Below are 18462 nucleotides of genomic sequence, written 5' to 3'. Positions count from 1 at the left end.
GTTAGGGAGGTGAATGCAAGAGTTTTGGAAAGAGGGGCAAGTATGAAGTCTGTTGGGGATGAGAGAGCTTGGGAAGTGAGTCAGTTGTTGTTCGCTGATGATACAGCGCTGGTGGCTGATTCATGTGAGAAACTGCAGAAGCTGGTGACTGAGTTTGGTAAAGTGTGTGAAAGAAGAAAGTTAAGAGTAAATGTGAATAAGAGCAAGGTTATTAGGGACAGTAGGGTTGAGGGTCAAGTCAATTGGGAGGTGAGTTTGAATGGAGAAAAACTGGAGGAAGTGAAGTGTTTTAGATATCTGGGAGTGGATCTGGCAGCGGATGGAACCATGGAAGCGGAAGTGGATCATAGGGTGGGGGAGGGGGCGAAAATTCTGGGGGCCTTGAAGAATGTGTGGAAGTCGAGAACATTATCTCGGAAAGCAAAAATGGGTATGTTTGAAGGAATAGTGGTTCCAACATTGTTGTATGGTTGCGAGGCGTGGACTATGGATAGAGTTGTGCGCAGGAGGATGGATGCGCTGGAAATGAGATGTTTGAGGACAATGTGTGGTGTGAGGTGGTTTGATCGAGTGAGTAACGTAAGGGTAAGAGAGATGTGTGGAAATAAAAAGAGCGTGGTTGAGAGAGCAGAAGAGGGTGTTTTGAAGTGGTTTGGGCACATGGAGAGAATGAGTGAGGAAAGATTGACCAAAAGGATATATGTGTCGGAGGTGGAGGGAACGAGGAGAAGAGGGAGACCAAATTGGAGGTGGAAAGATGGAGTGAAAAAGATTTTGTGTGATCGGGGCCTGAGCATGCAGGAGGGTGAAAGGAGGGCAAGGAATAGAGTGAATTGGAGCGATGTGGTATACCGGGGTTGACGTGCTGTCAGTGGATTGAATCAAGGCATGTGAAGTGTCTGGGGTAAACCATGGAAAGCTGTGTAGGTGTGTATATTTGCGTGTGTGGACGTATGTATATACATGTGTATGGGGGGGGGTTGGGCCATTTCTTTCGTCTGTTTCCTTGCGCTACCTCGCAAACGCGGGAGACAGCGACAAAGTATAATAAAAAAAATATATATATATATATATATATATATATATATATATATGTGTGTGTGTGTGTGTGTGTGTGTGTGTGTGTGTGTGTATGAGTGGTTGGGCCATTCTTCGTCTGTTTCCTTGCCTTACCTCGCTGATGTGGCAGACAACGATTAAGTGTAATACATATCAAACAAAATACATCATTCATATTTCTTCTTATTTTGTTACACTTAATTGCTGTTTCCCACATCAGTGAGGGAGTGCCAGGAAACAGACAAAGAATGGCCTTTCCACTCATATACACACACATATATATATATATTTCTTTCTTTTTCTCTTTCGTACTATTCGCCATTTCCTGCATTAGCAAGGTAGCGTTAAGAACAGAGGACTGGGCCTTTGAGGGAATATCCTCACCTGGCCCCCTTCTCTGTTCCTTCTTTTGGAAAATTGATAAAAACGAGAGGGGAGGATTTCCAGCCACCCGCTCCCTCCCCTTTTAGTCGCCTTCTACGACACACAGGGAATACGTGGGAAGTATTCTTTCTCCCCTATCCCCAGGGATATATATATATATATATATATATATTTCTTTTAAACTATTCGCCATTTCCCGCGTTAGCGAGGTAGCGTTAGGAACAGAGGACTGGGCCTTTTTTGGAATATCCTCACCTGGCCCCCCTCTGTTCCTTCTTTTTGGGAAAAAAAAAAAAAAAATGAGAGGGGAGGATTTCCAGCCCCCCGCTCCCTCCCCTTTTAGTCGCCTTCTACGTCACGCAGGGAATACGTGGGAAGTATTCTCAATCTCCTATCCCCAGGGATATATATATATATATTATTATTATCATTCTGCTTTGTCGCTGTCTCCCGCGTTTGCGAGGTAGCGCAAGGAAACAGACGAAAGAAATGGCCCAACCCACCCCCATACACATGTATATACACACACGTCCACACACGCAAATATACATACATATACATCTCAATGTACACATATATATACACACACAGACACATACATATATACCCATGCATACAATTCACACTGTCTGCCTTTATTCATTCCCATCGCTACCTCGCCACACATGGGATACCATCCCCCTCCCCCCTCATGTGTGCGGGGTAGCACTAGGAAAAGACAACAAAGGCCTCATTTGTGCACACTCAGTCTCCAGCTGTCATGCAATAATGCCCGAAACCACAGCTCCCTTTCCACATCCAGGCCCCACACAGCTTTCCATGGTTTACCCCAGATGGTTCACATGCCCTGATTCAATCCACTGACAGCACGTCAACCCCGGTATACAACATCGAACCAATTCACTCTATTCCTTGCCCTCCTTTCACCCTCTTGCATGTTCAGTCCCCGATCACTCAAAATCTTTTTCACTCCATCTTTCCACCTCCAATTTGGTCTCCCACTTCTCCTCGTTCCCTCCACCTCCGACACATATATCCTCTTGGTCAATCTTTCCTCAATCATTCTCTCCATGTGCCCAAACCATTTCAAAACACCCTCTTCTGCTCTCTCAACCACGCTCTTTTTATTTCCACACATCTCTCTTACCCTTACATTACTTACTCAATCAAACCACCTCACACCACACATTGTCCTTAAACATCTCATTTCCAGCACATCCACCCTCCTGCGCACAACTCTATCCATAGCCCATGCCTCCAACATTGTTGGAACAACTATTACTTCAACATACCCATTTTTGCTTTCCGAGATAATGTTCTCGACTTCCAAACATTCTTCAAGGCTCCCAGGATTTTCGCCCCCTCCCCCACCCTATGATTCACTTCCGCTTCCATGGTTCCATCCGCTGCCAGATCCACTCCCAGATATCTAAAACACTTTACTTCCTCCAGTTTTTCTCCATTCAAACTTACCTCCCAATTGACTTGACCCTCAACCCTACTGTACCTAATAACCTTGCTCTTATTCACATTTACTCTTAACTTTCTCCTTTCACACATTTTACCAAACTCAGTCACCAGCTTCTGCAGTTTCTCACATGAATCAGCCACCAGCGCTGTATCATCAGCAAACAACAACTGACTCACTTCCCAAGCTCTCTCATCCACAACAGACTTCATTTTTGCCCCTCTTTCCAAAACTCTTGCATTCACCTCCCTAACAACCCCATCCATAAACAAATTAAACAACCATGGAGACATCACACACCCCTGCCGCAAACCTACATTCACTGAGAACCAATCACTTTCCTCTCTTCCTACACGTACACATGCCTTACATCCTCGATAAAAACTTTTCACTGCTTCTAACAACTTGCCATCCAAACCATATATTCTTAATACCTTCCACAGAGCATCTCTATCAACTCTATCATATGCCTTCTCCAGATCCATAAATGCTACATACAAATACATTTGCTTTTCTAAGTATTTCTCACATACTTTCTTCAAAGCAAACACCTGATCCACACATCCTCTACCCTTCTGAAACCACACTGCTCTTCCCCAATCTGATGCTCTGTACATGCCTTCACCCTCTCAATCAATACCCTCCCATATAATTTACCAGGAATACTCAACAAACTTATACCTCTGTAATTTGAGCACTCACTCTTATCCCCTTTGCCTTTGTACAATGGCACTATGCACGCATTCTGCCAATCCTCAGGCACCTCACCATGAGTCATACATACATTAAATAACCTTACCAACCAGTCAACAATACAGTCACCCCCTTTTTTAATAAATTCCACTGCAATGCCATCCAAACCTGCTGCCTTGCCGGCTTTCATCTTCTGCAAAGCTTTTACTACCTCTTCTCTATTTACCAAATAATTTTCCCCAACCCTCTCACTTTGCACACCACCTCGACCAAGACACCCTATATCTGCCACTCTATCATCAAAGACATTCAACAAACCTTCAAAATACTCACTCCATCTCCTTCTCACATCACCACTACTTGTTATCACCTCCCCATTTGCACCTTTCACTGAAGTTCCCATTTGCTCCCTTGTCTTATGCACTTTATTTACCTCCTTCCAGAACATCTTTTTATTCTCCCTAAAATTTAATGATACTCTCTCACCCCAACTCTCATTTGCCCTCTTTTTCACCTCTTGCACCTTTCTTTTGACCTCCTGTCTCTTTCTTTTATACATCTCCCACTCAATTGCATTTTTTCTCTGCAAAAATCGTCCAAATGCCTCTCTCTTCTCTTTCACAAATAATCTTACTTCTTCATCCCACCACTCACTACCCTTTCTTATCTGTCCTCTTCCCACGCTTCTCATGCCACAAGCATCTTTTGCGCAATCCATCACTGATTCCCTAAATACATCCCATTCCTCCCCCACTCCCCTTACTTCCATTGTTCTCACCTTTTTCCATTCTGTACTCAGTCTCTCCTGGTACTTCCTCACACAAGTCTCCTTCCCAAGCTCACTTACCCTCACCACCCTCTTCACCCCAACTTTCTCTCTTCTTTTCTGAAAACCCATACAAAGCTTCACCTTAGCCTCCACAAGATAATGATCAGACATCCCTCCAGTTGCACCTCTCAGCACATCAACATCCAAAAGTCTCTCTTTCGCACACCAATCAATTAACACGTAATCCAATAATGCTCTCTGGCCATCTCTCCTACTTACATACGTATACTTATGTATATCTCGCTTTTTAAACCAGGTATTCCCAATCACCAGTCCTTTTTCAGCACATAAATCTACAAGCTCTTCACCATTTCCATTTACAACACTGAACATCCCATGTATACCAATTATTTCCTCAACTGCCACATCATTCACCTTTGCATTCAAATCACCCATCACTGTAACCCGGTCTTGTGCATCAAAACCACTAACACACTCATTCAGCTGCTCCCAAAACACTTGCCTCTCATGATCTTTCTTCTCATGCCCAGGTGCATATGCACCAATAATCACCCATCTCTCTCCATCAACTTTCAGTTTTACCCATATTAATCTAGAATTTACTTTCTTACATTCTATCACATACTCCCACAACTCCTGTTTCAGGATTAGTGCTACTCCTTCCCTTGCTCTTGTCCTCTCACTAACCCCTGACTTTACTCCCAAGACATTCCCAAACCACTCTTCCCCTTTACCCTTGAGCTTCGTTTCACTCAGAGCCAAAACATCCAGGTTCCTTTCTTCAAACATACTACCTATCTCTCCTTTTTTCACATAATATAAAAATACATAAATGTCCATACATGCACATATCAAATATATTTCATTTATTTTGCTTTGTCGCTGTCTCCCACGTTAGCGAGGTAACACAAGGAAACAGATGAGAGAATGGCCCAACCCACCCACATGCACATGTATATACATACACGTCCACACACAGCACATATACATACCAAAACCTCTCAATGTATACATATATATACACACACAGACATATACATATATACCCATATACATAATTCATACTGTCTGCCTTTTTTCATTCCCATCGCCACCCTGCCACACATGGAATAACAACACCCTCCCCCTCATGTGTGCGAGGTAGCGCTAGGAAAAGACAAAAAAGGCCCCATTCGTTCACACTCAGTCTCTAGCTGTCATGTAATAATGCACCAAAACCACAGCTCCCTTTCCACATCCAGGCCCCACAGAACTTTCCATGGTTTACCCCAGACGCTTCACATGCCCTGGTTCAATCCATTGACATCACATCATCAGAGACCACCTCCACCTCTGACACATATATCCCTATTGTCAATCTTTCTTCACTCATTCTCCCCATATGTCTATCTATCTGTATCATTTATGCCTGTTCCCTTCAGGAACTCCCTTAATGGGGTGGCCATGGCAAAAGAGTCTCCACAACCAGTGAACTCCAGTGGTGCTTCTTAGCCTTAAGTACCTCACCCTTGACATGTTACTGGCATGTATATGTATGTGTATATGAGTGGATGGGCCATTCTTCATCTGTGTCCTGGTGCTACCATGCTGACACAGGATATAGCAATTAAGTATAATGAAAAATTATTAAAAGTTAGATGTTGACAGTTTATGTTAGTCATTCTTTTTCAGATTAATACTACCAAAGAGATTCACTGACTGACTAGATTCCAGTTAAACATAAACTTATAAATCAGTTAATCCGCCACCTAACTTGCTAGCCAGCCTGGACAACAATCTATCAGTTGCCTGCCTGCCCACCCCTTACCATATAATATTTACCATGTTTCTTCTAAAAATCTTCTCTAAACACATATGTTCCTCATACAAAGTATGAAACTTACAACATCTGATGCTGGTGTGAAAACTTTGTGCGTAAGGCTCTCTAAAGCAAGCCACTTAATAGGCCTATTTTCATTGTCTCCAAGGCAATGGTAGTCCCCAGGGTAAAGGTCCCGTGCCAAAGCACAGTCTGTCAGCTTTACATGCAGACCCTCACTGACTCTGTAAAACAAGAATATAATCTAACAAATAAGTACAATTAACAAGTAAATAAAACAAATGGGAAGAAAGAGTGAGTAAAAGTGTGTAAGCCAAGCATGACAGTATATGGAGGACTGGGCCAAGATGGAGGCAATAATTGTAAAATTTGTTATTGAATCTACATATGCCATCCTGAAGGGTAATGGAAATTAACAGGATGGATATAATGAAACTTAACAAGACGGATATAATGAAATTTAACAAAATGGATATAATGAAACTTAGCAGATGCATGTATGTGAAAATGTGCAAATATGCAAAATTACATATAAAAGATGCAATCCTAAAATAATTTAGTTACAAATCTTACATCTACATCCAATACACCATCTCTAGCTATCTAGTGAGGTGATCCACCGAGAATCTCCACACACTCCTATCACTGGAAAACTCCAACATTTTCTCATGTCAACATTCCTCCCGCATTTTATCCTTTCATCTTATTCTCAGTCTTTCTCTTTCTCTAATTTCCTTCACTTCACCCATACATACTTCATCATGATTTAAACACCCCATCTTTCCATGTGTCTACAATGTCATAAATACATTTCCAATTTTTTCGACTACTTTCTCTATTCCAAATCTTATTCTTACACTCATTTCTCACTGTTGAATCCCCACATTAGTCCCATGGCAACTCTCAAAGGATTCATCTTTACTGTCTATAGTTTCCGCATCAATTTCTTAACGTATGCTTATGTCTCATTTAAGAACACCAAACCAGACTAATCTATGCTTTTTAACAGATTCTGCCTTACATGTGAATTTACATACAACAACAATAATAATATTAATAATTATGTATTATTTTATTATACTCTGTTGCTGTCTCCCACGTTAGAGAGGTAGTGCAAGGAAACAGACGAAAGAATGGCCCAACTCACCAACATACACATGTATATACGTACACGCCCACACACGCATACATACATACCTATACATTTCAATGTATACATACATATACATACACAGACAAATACATATATAAACAGGTACATATTCACACTTGCTGCCCTCAGCCATTTCCGTCACTACCCTGCCACACATGAAATGGCACCCTCCTACCCCAACACGTGTGCAACATAGCACTAGAAAAAGACAACAAAGGCCACATTCGTTCACACTCAGTCTCTAGCTGCCATGTGTAATGCAACCAAACCACAGCTCCATTTCCACATCTAGACCCCACAAAACTTTCAATGGTTTACCCCAGACACTTCACATGCCCTGGTTCATAATAATAATGATGATAACAATAATAATTATCCCTGGGGATAGGGGAGAAAGAATACTTCCCATGTATTCCCTGCGTGTCGTAGAAGGCAACTAAAAGGGGAGGGAGCGGGGGGCTGGAAATCCTCCCCTCTTATTTTTTTTTTTTTTTTTTTTTTTTAATTTTCCAAAAGAAGGAATAGAGAAGGGGGCCAGGTGAGGATATTCCCTTAAAGGCCCAGTTCTCTGTTCTTAACGCTACCTCGCTAACGCGGGAAATGGCGAATAGTTTGAAAGAAGAAAGAAAGAAACAATAATAATAACAAGGAGAGGCGGGAGACCAAATTGGAGGTGGAAGGATTGAGTGAAAAAGATTTTGAGTGATTGGGGCCTGAACATACAGGAAGGTGACAAGGAATGCAAGGATAGAGGGAATTGGAACGCTGTGGCATACCGGGGTCAATGTGCTGTCAATGGATTCAAGCAGGGCATGTGAAGCGTCTGGAGTAAACCATGGAAAGTTCTGTGAGGCCTGGAAGTGGAAAGGGAGCTGTGGTTTCAGTGCATTACACATGACAGCTAGAGACTGAGTGTGAACAAATGTGGCCTTTGTTGTCTTTTCCTAGCGCTACCTCAATATTCTTACTAACCAATCAACAACAAAGTTACGCCCTTTCTTAATAAATTCTACTGCAATACCATCCAAACCTGCCACCTTGCTAGATCTTATCTTCCACAAAGTTTTCACTACCTCTTCTCTCTTAACCAAACCATTCTCCCTGACCCTTTCACTTTGCACACTGCCCCGACCAAAACACCTTACATACGCTACTCTATCATCAAACACATTCAACAAACCTTCAAAACTCACTCCATCTCCTCACTTCATCACTACCTATTATTATTTCCCCCCTTGCCCCCTTTGCCGATGTTCCCATTTGTTCTCTAGGCTTACGCATGTTATTTGCCTCCTTCCAAAACATCATTTTATTGTACCTAAAGTTTATTGATACTCTCACCCCAACTCCCATTTGCCCTTTTTCAACCCTTGCACCTTCCTCTTGACTTACTGCCACTTTCTTTTATACATCTCCCCGTCATTTGCACTCCTTCCTTGCAAGTATCGTACCAATGCATCTCTTTTCTCTTTCACTAAGAACTTTACTTCTTCATCCCACCATTCACTATCCTTTCTGATCTGCCCACCTCCCACATTTCTCATGCAACATGCATCTTTTGCACATGTCATCACTGCTTCCCTAAATACATCCCATTTCTCACCCACTCCCCTCATGTCATTTGCTCTCACCTTTTGCCATTCTACACTTAATCTCTCCTGGTACTTTCTCACACAAGTCTCCTTCTTCCCAACTCACTCTCACCACCCTTGAGCTTCGTTTCACTTAGAGCCAGAACATCCAAGTTTCTCTCCTCAAACATAGTACCTATCTCTCCTTTGTTCTCAACTTGGTTACACCCACACACATTCAGACACCCCAATCTGAGTCTTTGAGGAAGATGAGCACTCTCAGCTTGACTCCTTCGTCTGTTTCCCCTTTTAGAAATTGAAATACAAGGAGGGGAGGGTTTCCAACCACCCTCCTACCCCCTTTAGTTGCCTTCTATGACATGCAGGGAATATGTGTGAAGTATTCTTTCTCCCCTAGCCCCAGTCCATTTCTCCTAGTATTTCTCACACAAATACTTCGAAGCAAACACCAGGTCTATAAATCCTTTACCTCTGATGAAGCCATCACCCTCTCAATCACCACTCTCCCACACACCTGAACAGGTATACTCAAGACATGAATATTTGTATCTCAAGCATTATTACATATATTTTCATCAAATACAATACATGAAACAGGATCCTAGCTCAAATCAGATATGCAAATATACAGCCCAAAACATCCTGTTTGGCACTCAAAATATTACTTACACACAGTTACGTGTGGCAACGTCCTTATGTAACAACAAGCGAGAGTGTAGATACGCCAATGCCTGCAACACCTGCACACCAACACTAACCACCTCTCTTGTAACGAGAGTGTGGCACCCTTGCAGAAACCTAAAAATACAATGAAAATTAGTATTTATTTATCTATTTATCTATTCATATTTATTTTGCTTTGTCGCTGTCTCCCACGTTAGCAAGGTAGCGCAAGGAAACAGACGAAAGAATGGCCCAACTCACCCACATACACATGTATATACATACACGTCCACACACAGCACATATACATACCTATACATCTCAATGTATACATATATATACACACACACAGACATATACATATATACCCATGTACATAATTCATACTGTCTGCCTTTATTCATTCCCATCGCCACCCCGCCACACATGGAATAACAACACCCTTCCCCCTCATGTGTTCGAGGTAGCACTAGGAAAAGACAACAAAGGCCACATTCGTTCACACTCAGTCTCTAGCTGTCATGTAATAATGCACCAAAACCACAGCTCCCTTTCCACATCCAGGCCCCACACAGCTTTCCATGGTTTACCCCAGACGCTTCACATGCCCTGGTTCAATCCATTGACAGCACGTCGACCCCGGTATACCACATTGTTCCAATTCACTCTATTCCTTGCACGCCTTTCACCCTCCTGCATGTTCAGGCCCCGATCACTCAAAATCTTTTTCACTCCATCTTTCCACCTCCAATTTGGTCTCCCACTTCTCCTCGTTCCCTCCACCTCTGACACATATATCCTCTTGGTCAATCTTTTCTCACTCAAATAAATTTTCCATGAGATAAGTTTCACAAAATATAAAACCATAATTCATTAGACAGCAGTCTTCTGTCATGTACTAGATGCATAATGCACATTATATACACTCAATTTTAAGATAATCTTAATATTCACAAAAAGGAATAATATGCTTACCATAAACCTTACACAAACATGATACAATATGATAATTTGCAGCTCTCACATGGTTGGTACTTCACTAAAAATTAAGAGTAATCAAAAAGCTCATTAAATAATCTCAACACAAAAATGAAGTTATTCAGACATATATAAGCATATATGAATGGCAGACAGTAGGAAAAAACTACAAAACTAGTCTTACACAATCAAAGGATAAATCAATCATGTATATACCAAAGTTAGTAGGAGTTGAAATATCCAATGACTATGATCTATGTATGAGGAGCATAATTGCCCCTAACATGAAATCCTACCTATGATTTAAGTGAGGGCAATCAAAGTACAACACCTTCTGCTCATAAGCAGAACACAGTCTAAGAAGTCTAATGGATGGGTGATTAGGTCTTCCTATGTAATGGGGAAAGATTTCACTTTGCTATGTTTCCTTTCTAGCAGGAAACTTTTTTTTCTTTCTTCTATCTAAAGATCAACACAACAAAACCAAAAAACAGTGAAAACACATCTAACACAACCGATAATCAACAAGACAAATGCATATTTATGATACAAAGGGGTCTCTGACCTGACCCATTTAAATCCCAGGCAGTTTAGTCAGCCTGCAGCCTACCCAATTGTTCATCATACTCTTGGGGCTGGTTGTTAAATTGGCACCTCATTTCAGCAAGGTTATACCTAATCTTACCTTCCTCCCCTAGGAGTACTTTTTATCTCATTAGGGGGCTCCTGTAGCCCTCAGGAAGCTAACCACATCCATCAAGTGGGACTTTAAGTCACAAAGTGTGATGATTTGTGTGTGTGTGTGTGTGTGTGTGTGTGTGTGTGTGTGTGTGTGTGTGTGTGTGTGTGTGCGTGTGTGTGTGTGTGTGTGCATGTGTGTGTGTGTGTGTGTGTGTGTGTGTGTGTGTGTGTGTGTGTGTGTGTGTGTGTGTGTGTGTGTGTCTATGCAGGAAATGGGCAAGACAACTAAGTAGTATGCTTAGTCTGTGTTCTTTATCTAACCTGGTATTCCCTTGCTCTTGTGGCAAATGGCAAACAAGTTTAAAAAAGAAAAAGAACTTTCGTTCGGACTTATTCTAACTCGGCATTTCCCACATTAGCATGGTAACACCAGAAACAGATGAAGACAAGGCCTCATTCGTTCATATTTATTCTCTAGCCATCGTGTGTAATGCACCAAAACCACAGCCTCTTATCCACAACTATATCCCACAGACCTTTCCATGGTTTCTCCCAGCTGCTTCATATGCATTGGTTCAGTCCACTGACAGCACAATGCCCCCTGTATACTACACACTCCAATTTACTCTATCCTGTGCATGCCTTTCTATGCACCTGCATAGTGATGCCCTGAGCATTCAAAATCTTATTCACTCTACCCTTTGACAACCAATTTGGTCTTTACCTTCTTTTCCCCTCCAATTTTGACAAATACATCCTTTTTGTCAACCTCTCCTCACTCATTTGTCCAATATATCCAAACCATTTCAGCACACCCTCTTCAGCTCTCTCAACCATACTCTTCCACTCACCAAACCACTCTCTTAATCTTATCATTACTTACTCGATCAACCTTCCTCACACCAAATATTGTCCTCAAACATTTCATTTCCAACACGTTTACCATTTTCTGTACACTCTCATTTAAAGCCTAAGCATCACATCCATAAACCTTCAAACACCCCATTTTTGTTCTCCCTGATAAATCTCTCTTTCCACACATTCCTCAAAGCTCCCTGAACCTTCACCCCTTCACCTACCCAATGACTCCCTTCAGCTTCCATGGTTGCCAAGTCCACACCAAGAGATCTAAAACACCCCATTTCCTTCAAGTTTTCTTTATTCAAACTAACCCCCAACTAACCTATCCCTCTACCTTGCTAAACCTAATAACCTTGCTTTTATTCACATCTACTCTAAACTTTCTCCTTTCACACACTCTCCCAAGCTCAGACACCAACTTTTGCAGTTTCTCACTTGAATGTGGCACTAAGACCTTGTCATCAACAAACTATAACTTACTCAATTCACAGGCCACTTCACCCCTACAGGCTGCATACAAGCTGCTTTCTCCAAGACTCTTGCATTTACATCCCTCATCACTTCATCCATTAACAAATTTAGCATCCATTGTAACATCATACACCCACTATTACTTACCAGCCTTCATGTGAAATCACTCAATCTTTTCTCTTCTTTCTCATACATACACCATACTCTCTCTCCTTTTGAAAACTCCTCACTGCTTCTTATAGTTTTCCCTTTCACACCATATATTCGTTTTTGGAAAGCTTTCCTTCTCGTTTTTAATTTTCCAAAAGAAGGAACAGAGAAGGGGGCCAAATGAGGATATTCCCTCAAAGGCCCATTCCTCTGTTGTTAATGCTACCTCGCTAATGTGGAAAATGGCAAATAGTATCAAAAAAGAAGAAAAAAAAAATATTTGTAACACAGTCCACAAAGCATCTCTATCAACTCTATCACATGCTATCTCTAGATCCATAAATGCCAATTTTTTTTTTTTTTTTTTTTTTTGCTTTGTCGCTGTCTCCCGCGTTTGCGAGGTAGCGCAAGGAAACAGACGAAAGAAATGGCCCAACCCACCCCATACACATGTATATACATACGTCCACACACACGCAAATATACATACCAACACAGCTTTCCATGGTTTACCCCAGACGCTTCACATGCCTTGATTCAATCCACTGACAGCACGTCAACCCCGGTATATCACATCGCTCCAATTCACTCTATTCCTTGCCCTCCTTTCACCCTCCTGCATGTTCAGGCCCCGATCACACAAAATCTTTTTCACTCCATCTTTCCACCTCCAATTTGGTCTCCCTCTTCTCCTCGTTCCCTCCACCTCCGACACATATATCCTCTTGGTCAATCTTTCCTCACTCATTCTCTCCATGTGACCAAACCATTTCAAAACACCCTCTTCTGCTCTCTCAACCACGCTCTTTTTATTTCCACACATCTCTCTTACCCTTACGTTACTTACTCGATCAAACCACCTCACACCACACATTGTCCTTAAACATCTCATTTCCAGCACATCCATCCTCCTGCGCACAACTCTATCCATAGTCCACGCCTCGCAACCATACAACATTGTTGGAACCACTATTCCTTCAAACATACCCATTTTTGCTTTCCGAGATAATGTTCTCGACTTCCACACATTCTTCAAGGCTCCCAGAATTTTCGCCCCCTCCCCCACCCTATGATCCACTTCCGCTTCCATGGTTCCATCCGCTGCCAGATCCACTCCCAGATATCTAAAACACTTCACTTCCTCTAGTTTTTCTCCATTCAAACTCACCTCCCAATTGACTTGACCCTCAACCCTACTGTACCTAATAACCTTGCTCTTATTCACATTTAATCTTAACTTTCTTCTTTCAAACACTTTACCAAACTCAGTCACCAGCTTCTGCAGTTTCTCACATGAATCAGCCACCAGCGCTGTATCATCAGCGAACAACAACTGACTCACTTCCCAAGCTCTCTCATCCCCAACAGACTTCATACTTGCCCCTCTTTCCAAAACTCTTGCATTCACCTCCCTAACAACCCCATCCATAAACAAATTAAACAACCATGGAGACATCACACACCCCTGCCGCAAACCTACATACATACAAATCCTTTTGTTTCTTTTGTTTCTTTAAGTACTTCTCGTACACATTCTTCAAAGCAAACATCTTATTAATACACCCTCTACCATTCCCAAAATCACACTGTTCCATCCCTAGCTGATGCTCTGCACATACCACAATCCTCTCAATCACCAATCTTCTATACAACTTGCCAGCTACTCTCAATAAACTTATCCCTCTGTAGTTTGAGCACTCACCTCTGTACCCCTTGCCTTTGTGCAATGGCACTATCCATGCAATATGCCAATTCTCAGGCACCTCCCCATGATCCATGCAAAAAATGAATATCCTAACCAAACTTTCAACCGTACAGTCAAGCCATTTCTCAGGAAATTCAATTTGCAATATCATCCATTCCAACTGCCTTGCCACATTTCATCTTAAGAAAGGCTTTCACCACCTTTTCTCTTCTAAAGAACTCACTTTCAATGTTTCTCTCATACTGAATAGCTTTCAGAACCAAACACCCTACATCTGCCACCCTATCATCAAACCCATTCAAAGTACTCTTTCTCCTCTTCACCACATCACTGCCTGTTACCACCTTCCCTATTGCCCCAATCATCAATATTCCCATTTGTCCTATTGTTTTCTCACAAAATTAAAGTCCTTCCAAAACACCTTATTCTACTGCCACTGGGTCAATATGCAAGAATAACATTCTGACCTTTTGAGATTGCCTTGTGAGAATGAAGGAAATATTATTGCTGGTGGAGAATCTGGTGGTGCGACTATAGCCCCAATCACACCCAGCAGCTGATCATGACTAAGCCCTGCCAGCATCAGCCCTTCACTTAGCAACACTGACCGCTGCACTTCACTTGATGCATCTGTAAAACAACACACATACATGTATGGTGCTAATAAACACTGAGACATACAATGCATTACACATGACAGGTGGAAACTAAGTGAACAAATGTGGCCTTTTTTGTTTATTTTCCTGGCACTACCTTGCTGAAGCTGGGGTTAGTGATGCTGTTTCTTGTGGGATGGGGTGGCGCTGGGAGTGGGTGGGGGCAAGCAGGTGTGAATATATGCATAGGTATGTGTGTATATATCAATATGCATATGTCTGTATATGTACGTGTGTGGGTGTTTATGTATATATATGTGTGAGTGGATGGGCTGTTCTTTGTTTTCTGGAGCTACTGACATGGGAGACAGCAATTAAGTATAATGAATAAATATGCAATAAAATATATATTCCATTTATTCATTTTATTATATTCAGTAGCACAAGGAGACAGACAAAAGAATGGCACAACCCACCCACATACACATGCATATACATAAATGCCCACACACGAACATATACATACCTATACATTTCAACGTTATTTCTTTATTTATCATACTTAGTTGTTGTCTCTCACATTAGCGAGGTAGTGCAAGGAAACAGACGAAAGATTGGCCCAACTCACAAACATACATATGCATATACATAAACACCCACACACGCACGTATACATACCTTTTTTTTTTTTTTGCTTTGTCACTGTCTCCCGCGTTTGCGAGGTAGCGCAAGGAAACAGACGAAAGAAATGGCCCAACCCACCCCCATACACATGTATATACATACACGTCCACACACGCAAATATACATACCTACACAGCTTTCCATGGTTTACCCCAGACGCTTCACATGCCCTGATTCAATCCACTGACAGCACGTCAACCTCGGTATACCACATCGATCCAATTCACTCTATTCCTTGCCCTCCTTTCACCCTCCTGCATGTTCAGGCCCCGATCACACAAAATCTTTTTCACTCCATCTTTCCACCTCCAATTTGGTCTCCCACTTCTCGTTCCCTCCACCTCCGACACATATATCCTCTTGGTCAATCTTTCCTCACTCATTCTCTCCATGTGACCAAACCATTTCAAAACACCCTCTTCTGCTCTCTCAACCACGCTCTTTTTATTTCCACACATCTCTCTTACCCTTACGTTACTTACTCGATCAAACCACCTCACACCACACATTGTCCTCAAACATCTCATTTCCAGCACATCCATCCTCCTGCGCACAACTCTATCCATAGCCCATGCCTCGCAACCATACAACATTGTTGGAACCACTATTCCTTCAAACATACCCATTTTTGCTTTCCGAGATAATGTTCTCGACTTCCACACATTCTTCAAGACTCCCAGGATTTTCGCCCCCTCCCCCAACCCTATGATTCACTTCCGCTTCCATGGTTCCATCCGCTGCCAGATCCACTCCCAGATATCTAAAACACTTTACTTCCTCCAGTTTTTCTCCATTCAAACTTACCTCCCAATTGACTTGACCCTCAACCCTACTGTACCTAATAACCTTGCTCTTATTCACATTTACTCTTAACTTTCTTCTTTCACACACTTTACCAAACTCAGTCACCAGCTTCTGCAGTTTCTCACATGAATCATACATACCTATATACACATATACATACACAGACATATACATATATACACATGTACATATTCATACTTGCTGCCTTCATCCATCCCGTTCCTACCCCACCACACATGAAATGGCTATTCCCTACCTCCACACGCGTGAGCGCACAGTAGCGCTAAGAAAAGACAACAAAGGCCACATTCATTCACAGTCTCTAGCCATCGTGTGCAATGCACCGAAACCACAGCTCCCTTTCCACATCCAAGCCCCACAAACTTTCCATGGTTTACCCCAGATGCTTCACATGCCCTGGTTCAATCCATTGACAGCACATCGACCCCGGTATACCACAACGTTCCAATTCACTCTATTCCTTGCACACCTTTCACCCTTCTGTATGTTCAGGCCCCAATCGCTCAAAATCTTTTTCACTCCATCCTTCCATCTCCAATTTGGTCTCCTACTTCTCCTTGTTCCCTCCACCTCTGACATATATCCTCTTTGTCAATCTTTCCTCACTCATTCTCTCCATGTGACCAAACCATTCCAATACACACTCTTCTGCTCTCTCAACCACACTCTTTTTATTGGAATAGTGGTTCCAACAATGTTGTATGGTTGCGAGGCGTGGGCTATGGATAGAGTTGTGCGCAGGAGGGTGGATGTGCTGGAAATGAGATGTTTAAGGACAATATGTGGTGTGAGGTGGTTTGATCAAGTAAGTAATGTAAGGGTAAGAGAGATGTGTGGAAATAAAAAGAGTGTGGTTGAGAGAGCAGAAGAGGGTGTTTTGAAATGGTTTGGGCACATGGAGAGAATGAGTGAGGAAAGACTGACCAAGAGGATATATGTGTCGGAGGTGGAGGGAACGAGAAGTGGGAGACCAAATTGGAGGTGGAAAGATGGAGTGAAAAAGATTTTGAGTGATCGGGGCCTGAACATGCAGGAGGGTGAAAGGCGGGCAAGGAATAGAGTGAATTGGATCAATGTGGTATACCAGGGTCGATGTGCTGTCAATGGATTGAATCAGGGCATGTGAAGCGTCTGGGGTAAACCATGGAAAGTTCTGTGGGGTCTGGATGTCGAAAGGGAGCTGTGGTTTCGGGCATTATTACATGACAGCTAGAGACTGAGTGAGAATGAATGGGGCCTTTGTTGTCTTTTCCTAGCTCTACCTCGCACACATGATGGGGGGGGGATGTTATTCCATGTGTGGCGAGGTGGCGATGGGAATAAATAAAGGCAGACAGTATGAATTATGTACGTGTATATATGTATATGTCTGTGTGTGTATATATATGTGTACATTGAGATGTATAGGTATGTATATTTGCGTGTGTGGACGTGTATGTATATACATGTGTATGGGGGTGGGTTGGGCCATTTCTTTCGTCTGTTTCCTTGTGCTACCTCGCAAACGCGGGAGACAGCGACAAAGCAAAATAATAATAAATAACATCTCTCTTACCCTTTCATTACTTAATCAAACCACCTCACACCACATATTTGTCCTCAAACATTTCATTTCCAACACACCCACCCTCCTCCGCATAACCCTATCTATAGCCCATGCCTCGCAACCATATAACACTGTTGGAACCACTATTCCTTCAAACATACCCATTTTTGCTCTCCAAGATAACATTCTCACCTTCCATACATTCTTCAACGCTCCCAGAACCTTCGCCCCCTCCCCCACCCTATGACTCACTTCCACTTCCATCCGCTGCTCAATCCACTCCTAGATATCGGGTATTGAGGGTGTGATTGGTGTATATGGGGTATTCAGTGTTGTGAGTGGAA

At 42.3% G+C, this 18462-nt stretch overlaps 1 protein-coding gene across 3 annotated transcripts in view; it reads right to left on the bottom strand.

The window, feature by feature from the left end:
• Nucleotides 1-18462, bottom strand: part of LOC139757299 (tyrosine-protein kinase Dnt-like) — a 144259-nt gene that overhangs the window by 51351 nt on the left and 74446 nt on the right. For all 3 annotated transcript variants that reach the window (XM_071677672.1, XM_071677673.1, XM_071677674.1), the window contains 3 exons: nucleotides 14935-15097; nucleotides 9628-9756; nucleotides 6278-6437 (listed from right to left, as the gene is read on the bottom strand). In XM_071677672.1, coding sequence (XP_071533773.1) covers nucleotides 6278-6437; nucleotides 9628-9756; nucleotides 14935-15097 — 452 coding nt within the window. The remainder of the gene's footprint in view (nucleotides 1-6277; nucleotides 6438-9627; nucleotides 9757-14934; nucleotides 15098-18462) is intronic.

The sequence above is a fragment of the Panulirus ornatus genome, chromosome 25 (genome assembly GCF_036320965.1).
Source record: "Panulirus ornatus isolate Po-2019 chromosome 25, ASM3632096v1, whole genome shotgun sequence".
Lineage (NCBI taxonomy): Eukaryota > Metazoa > Arthropoda > Malacostraca > Decapoda > Palinuridae > Panulirus > Panulirus ornatus.
This window is presented reverse-complemented; position numbering and strand designations above follow the sequence as displayed.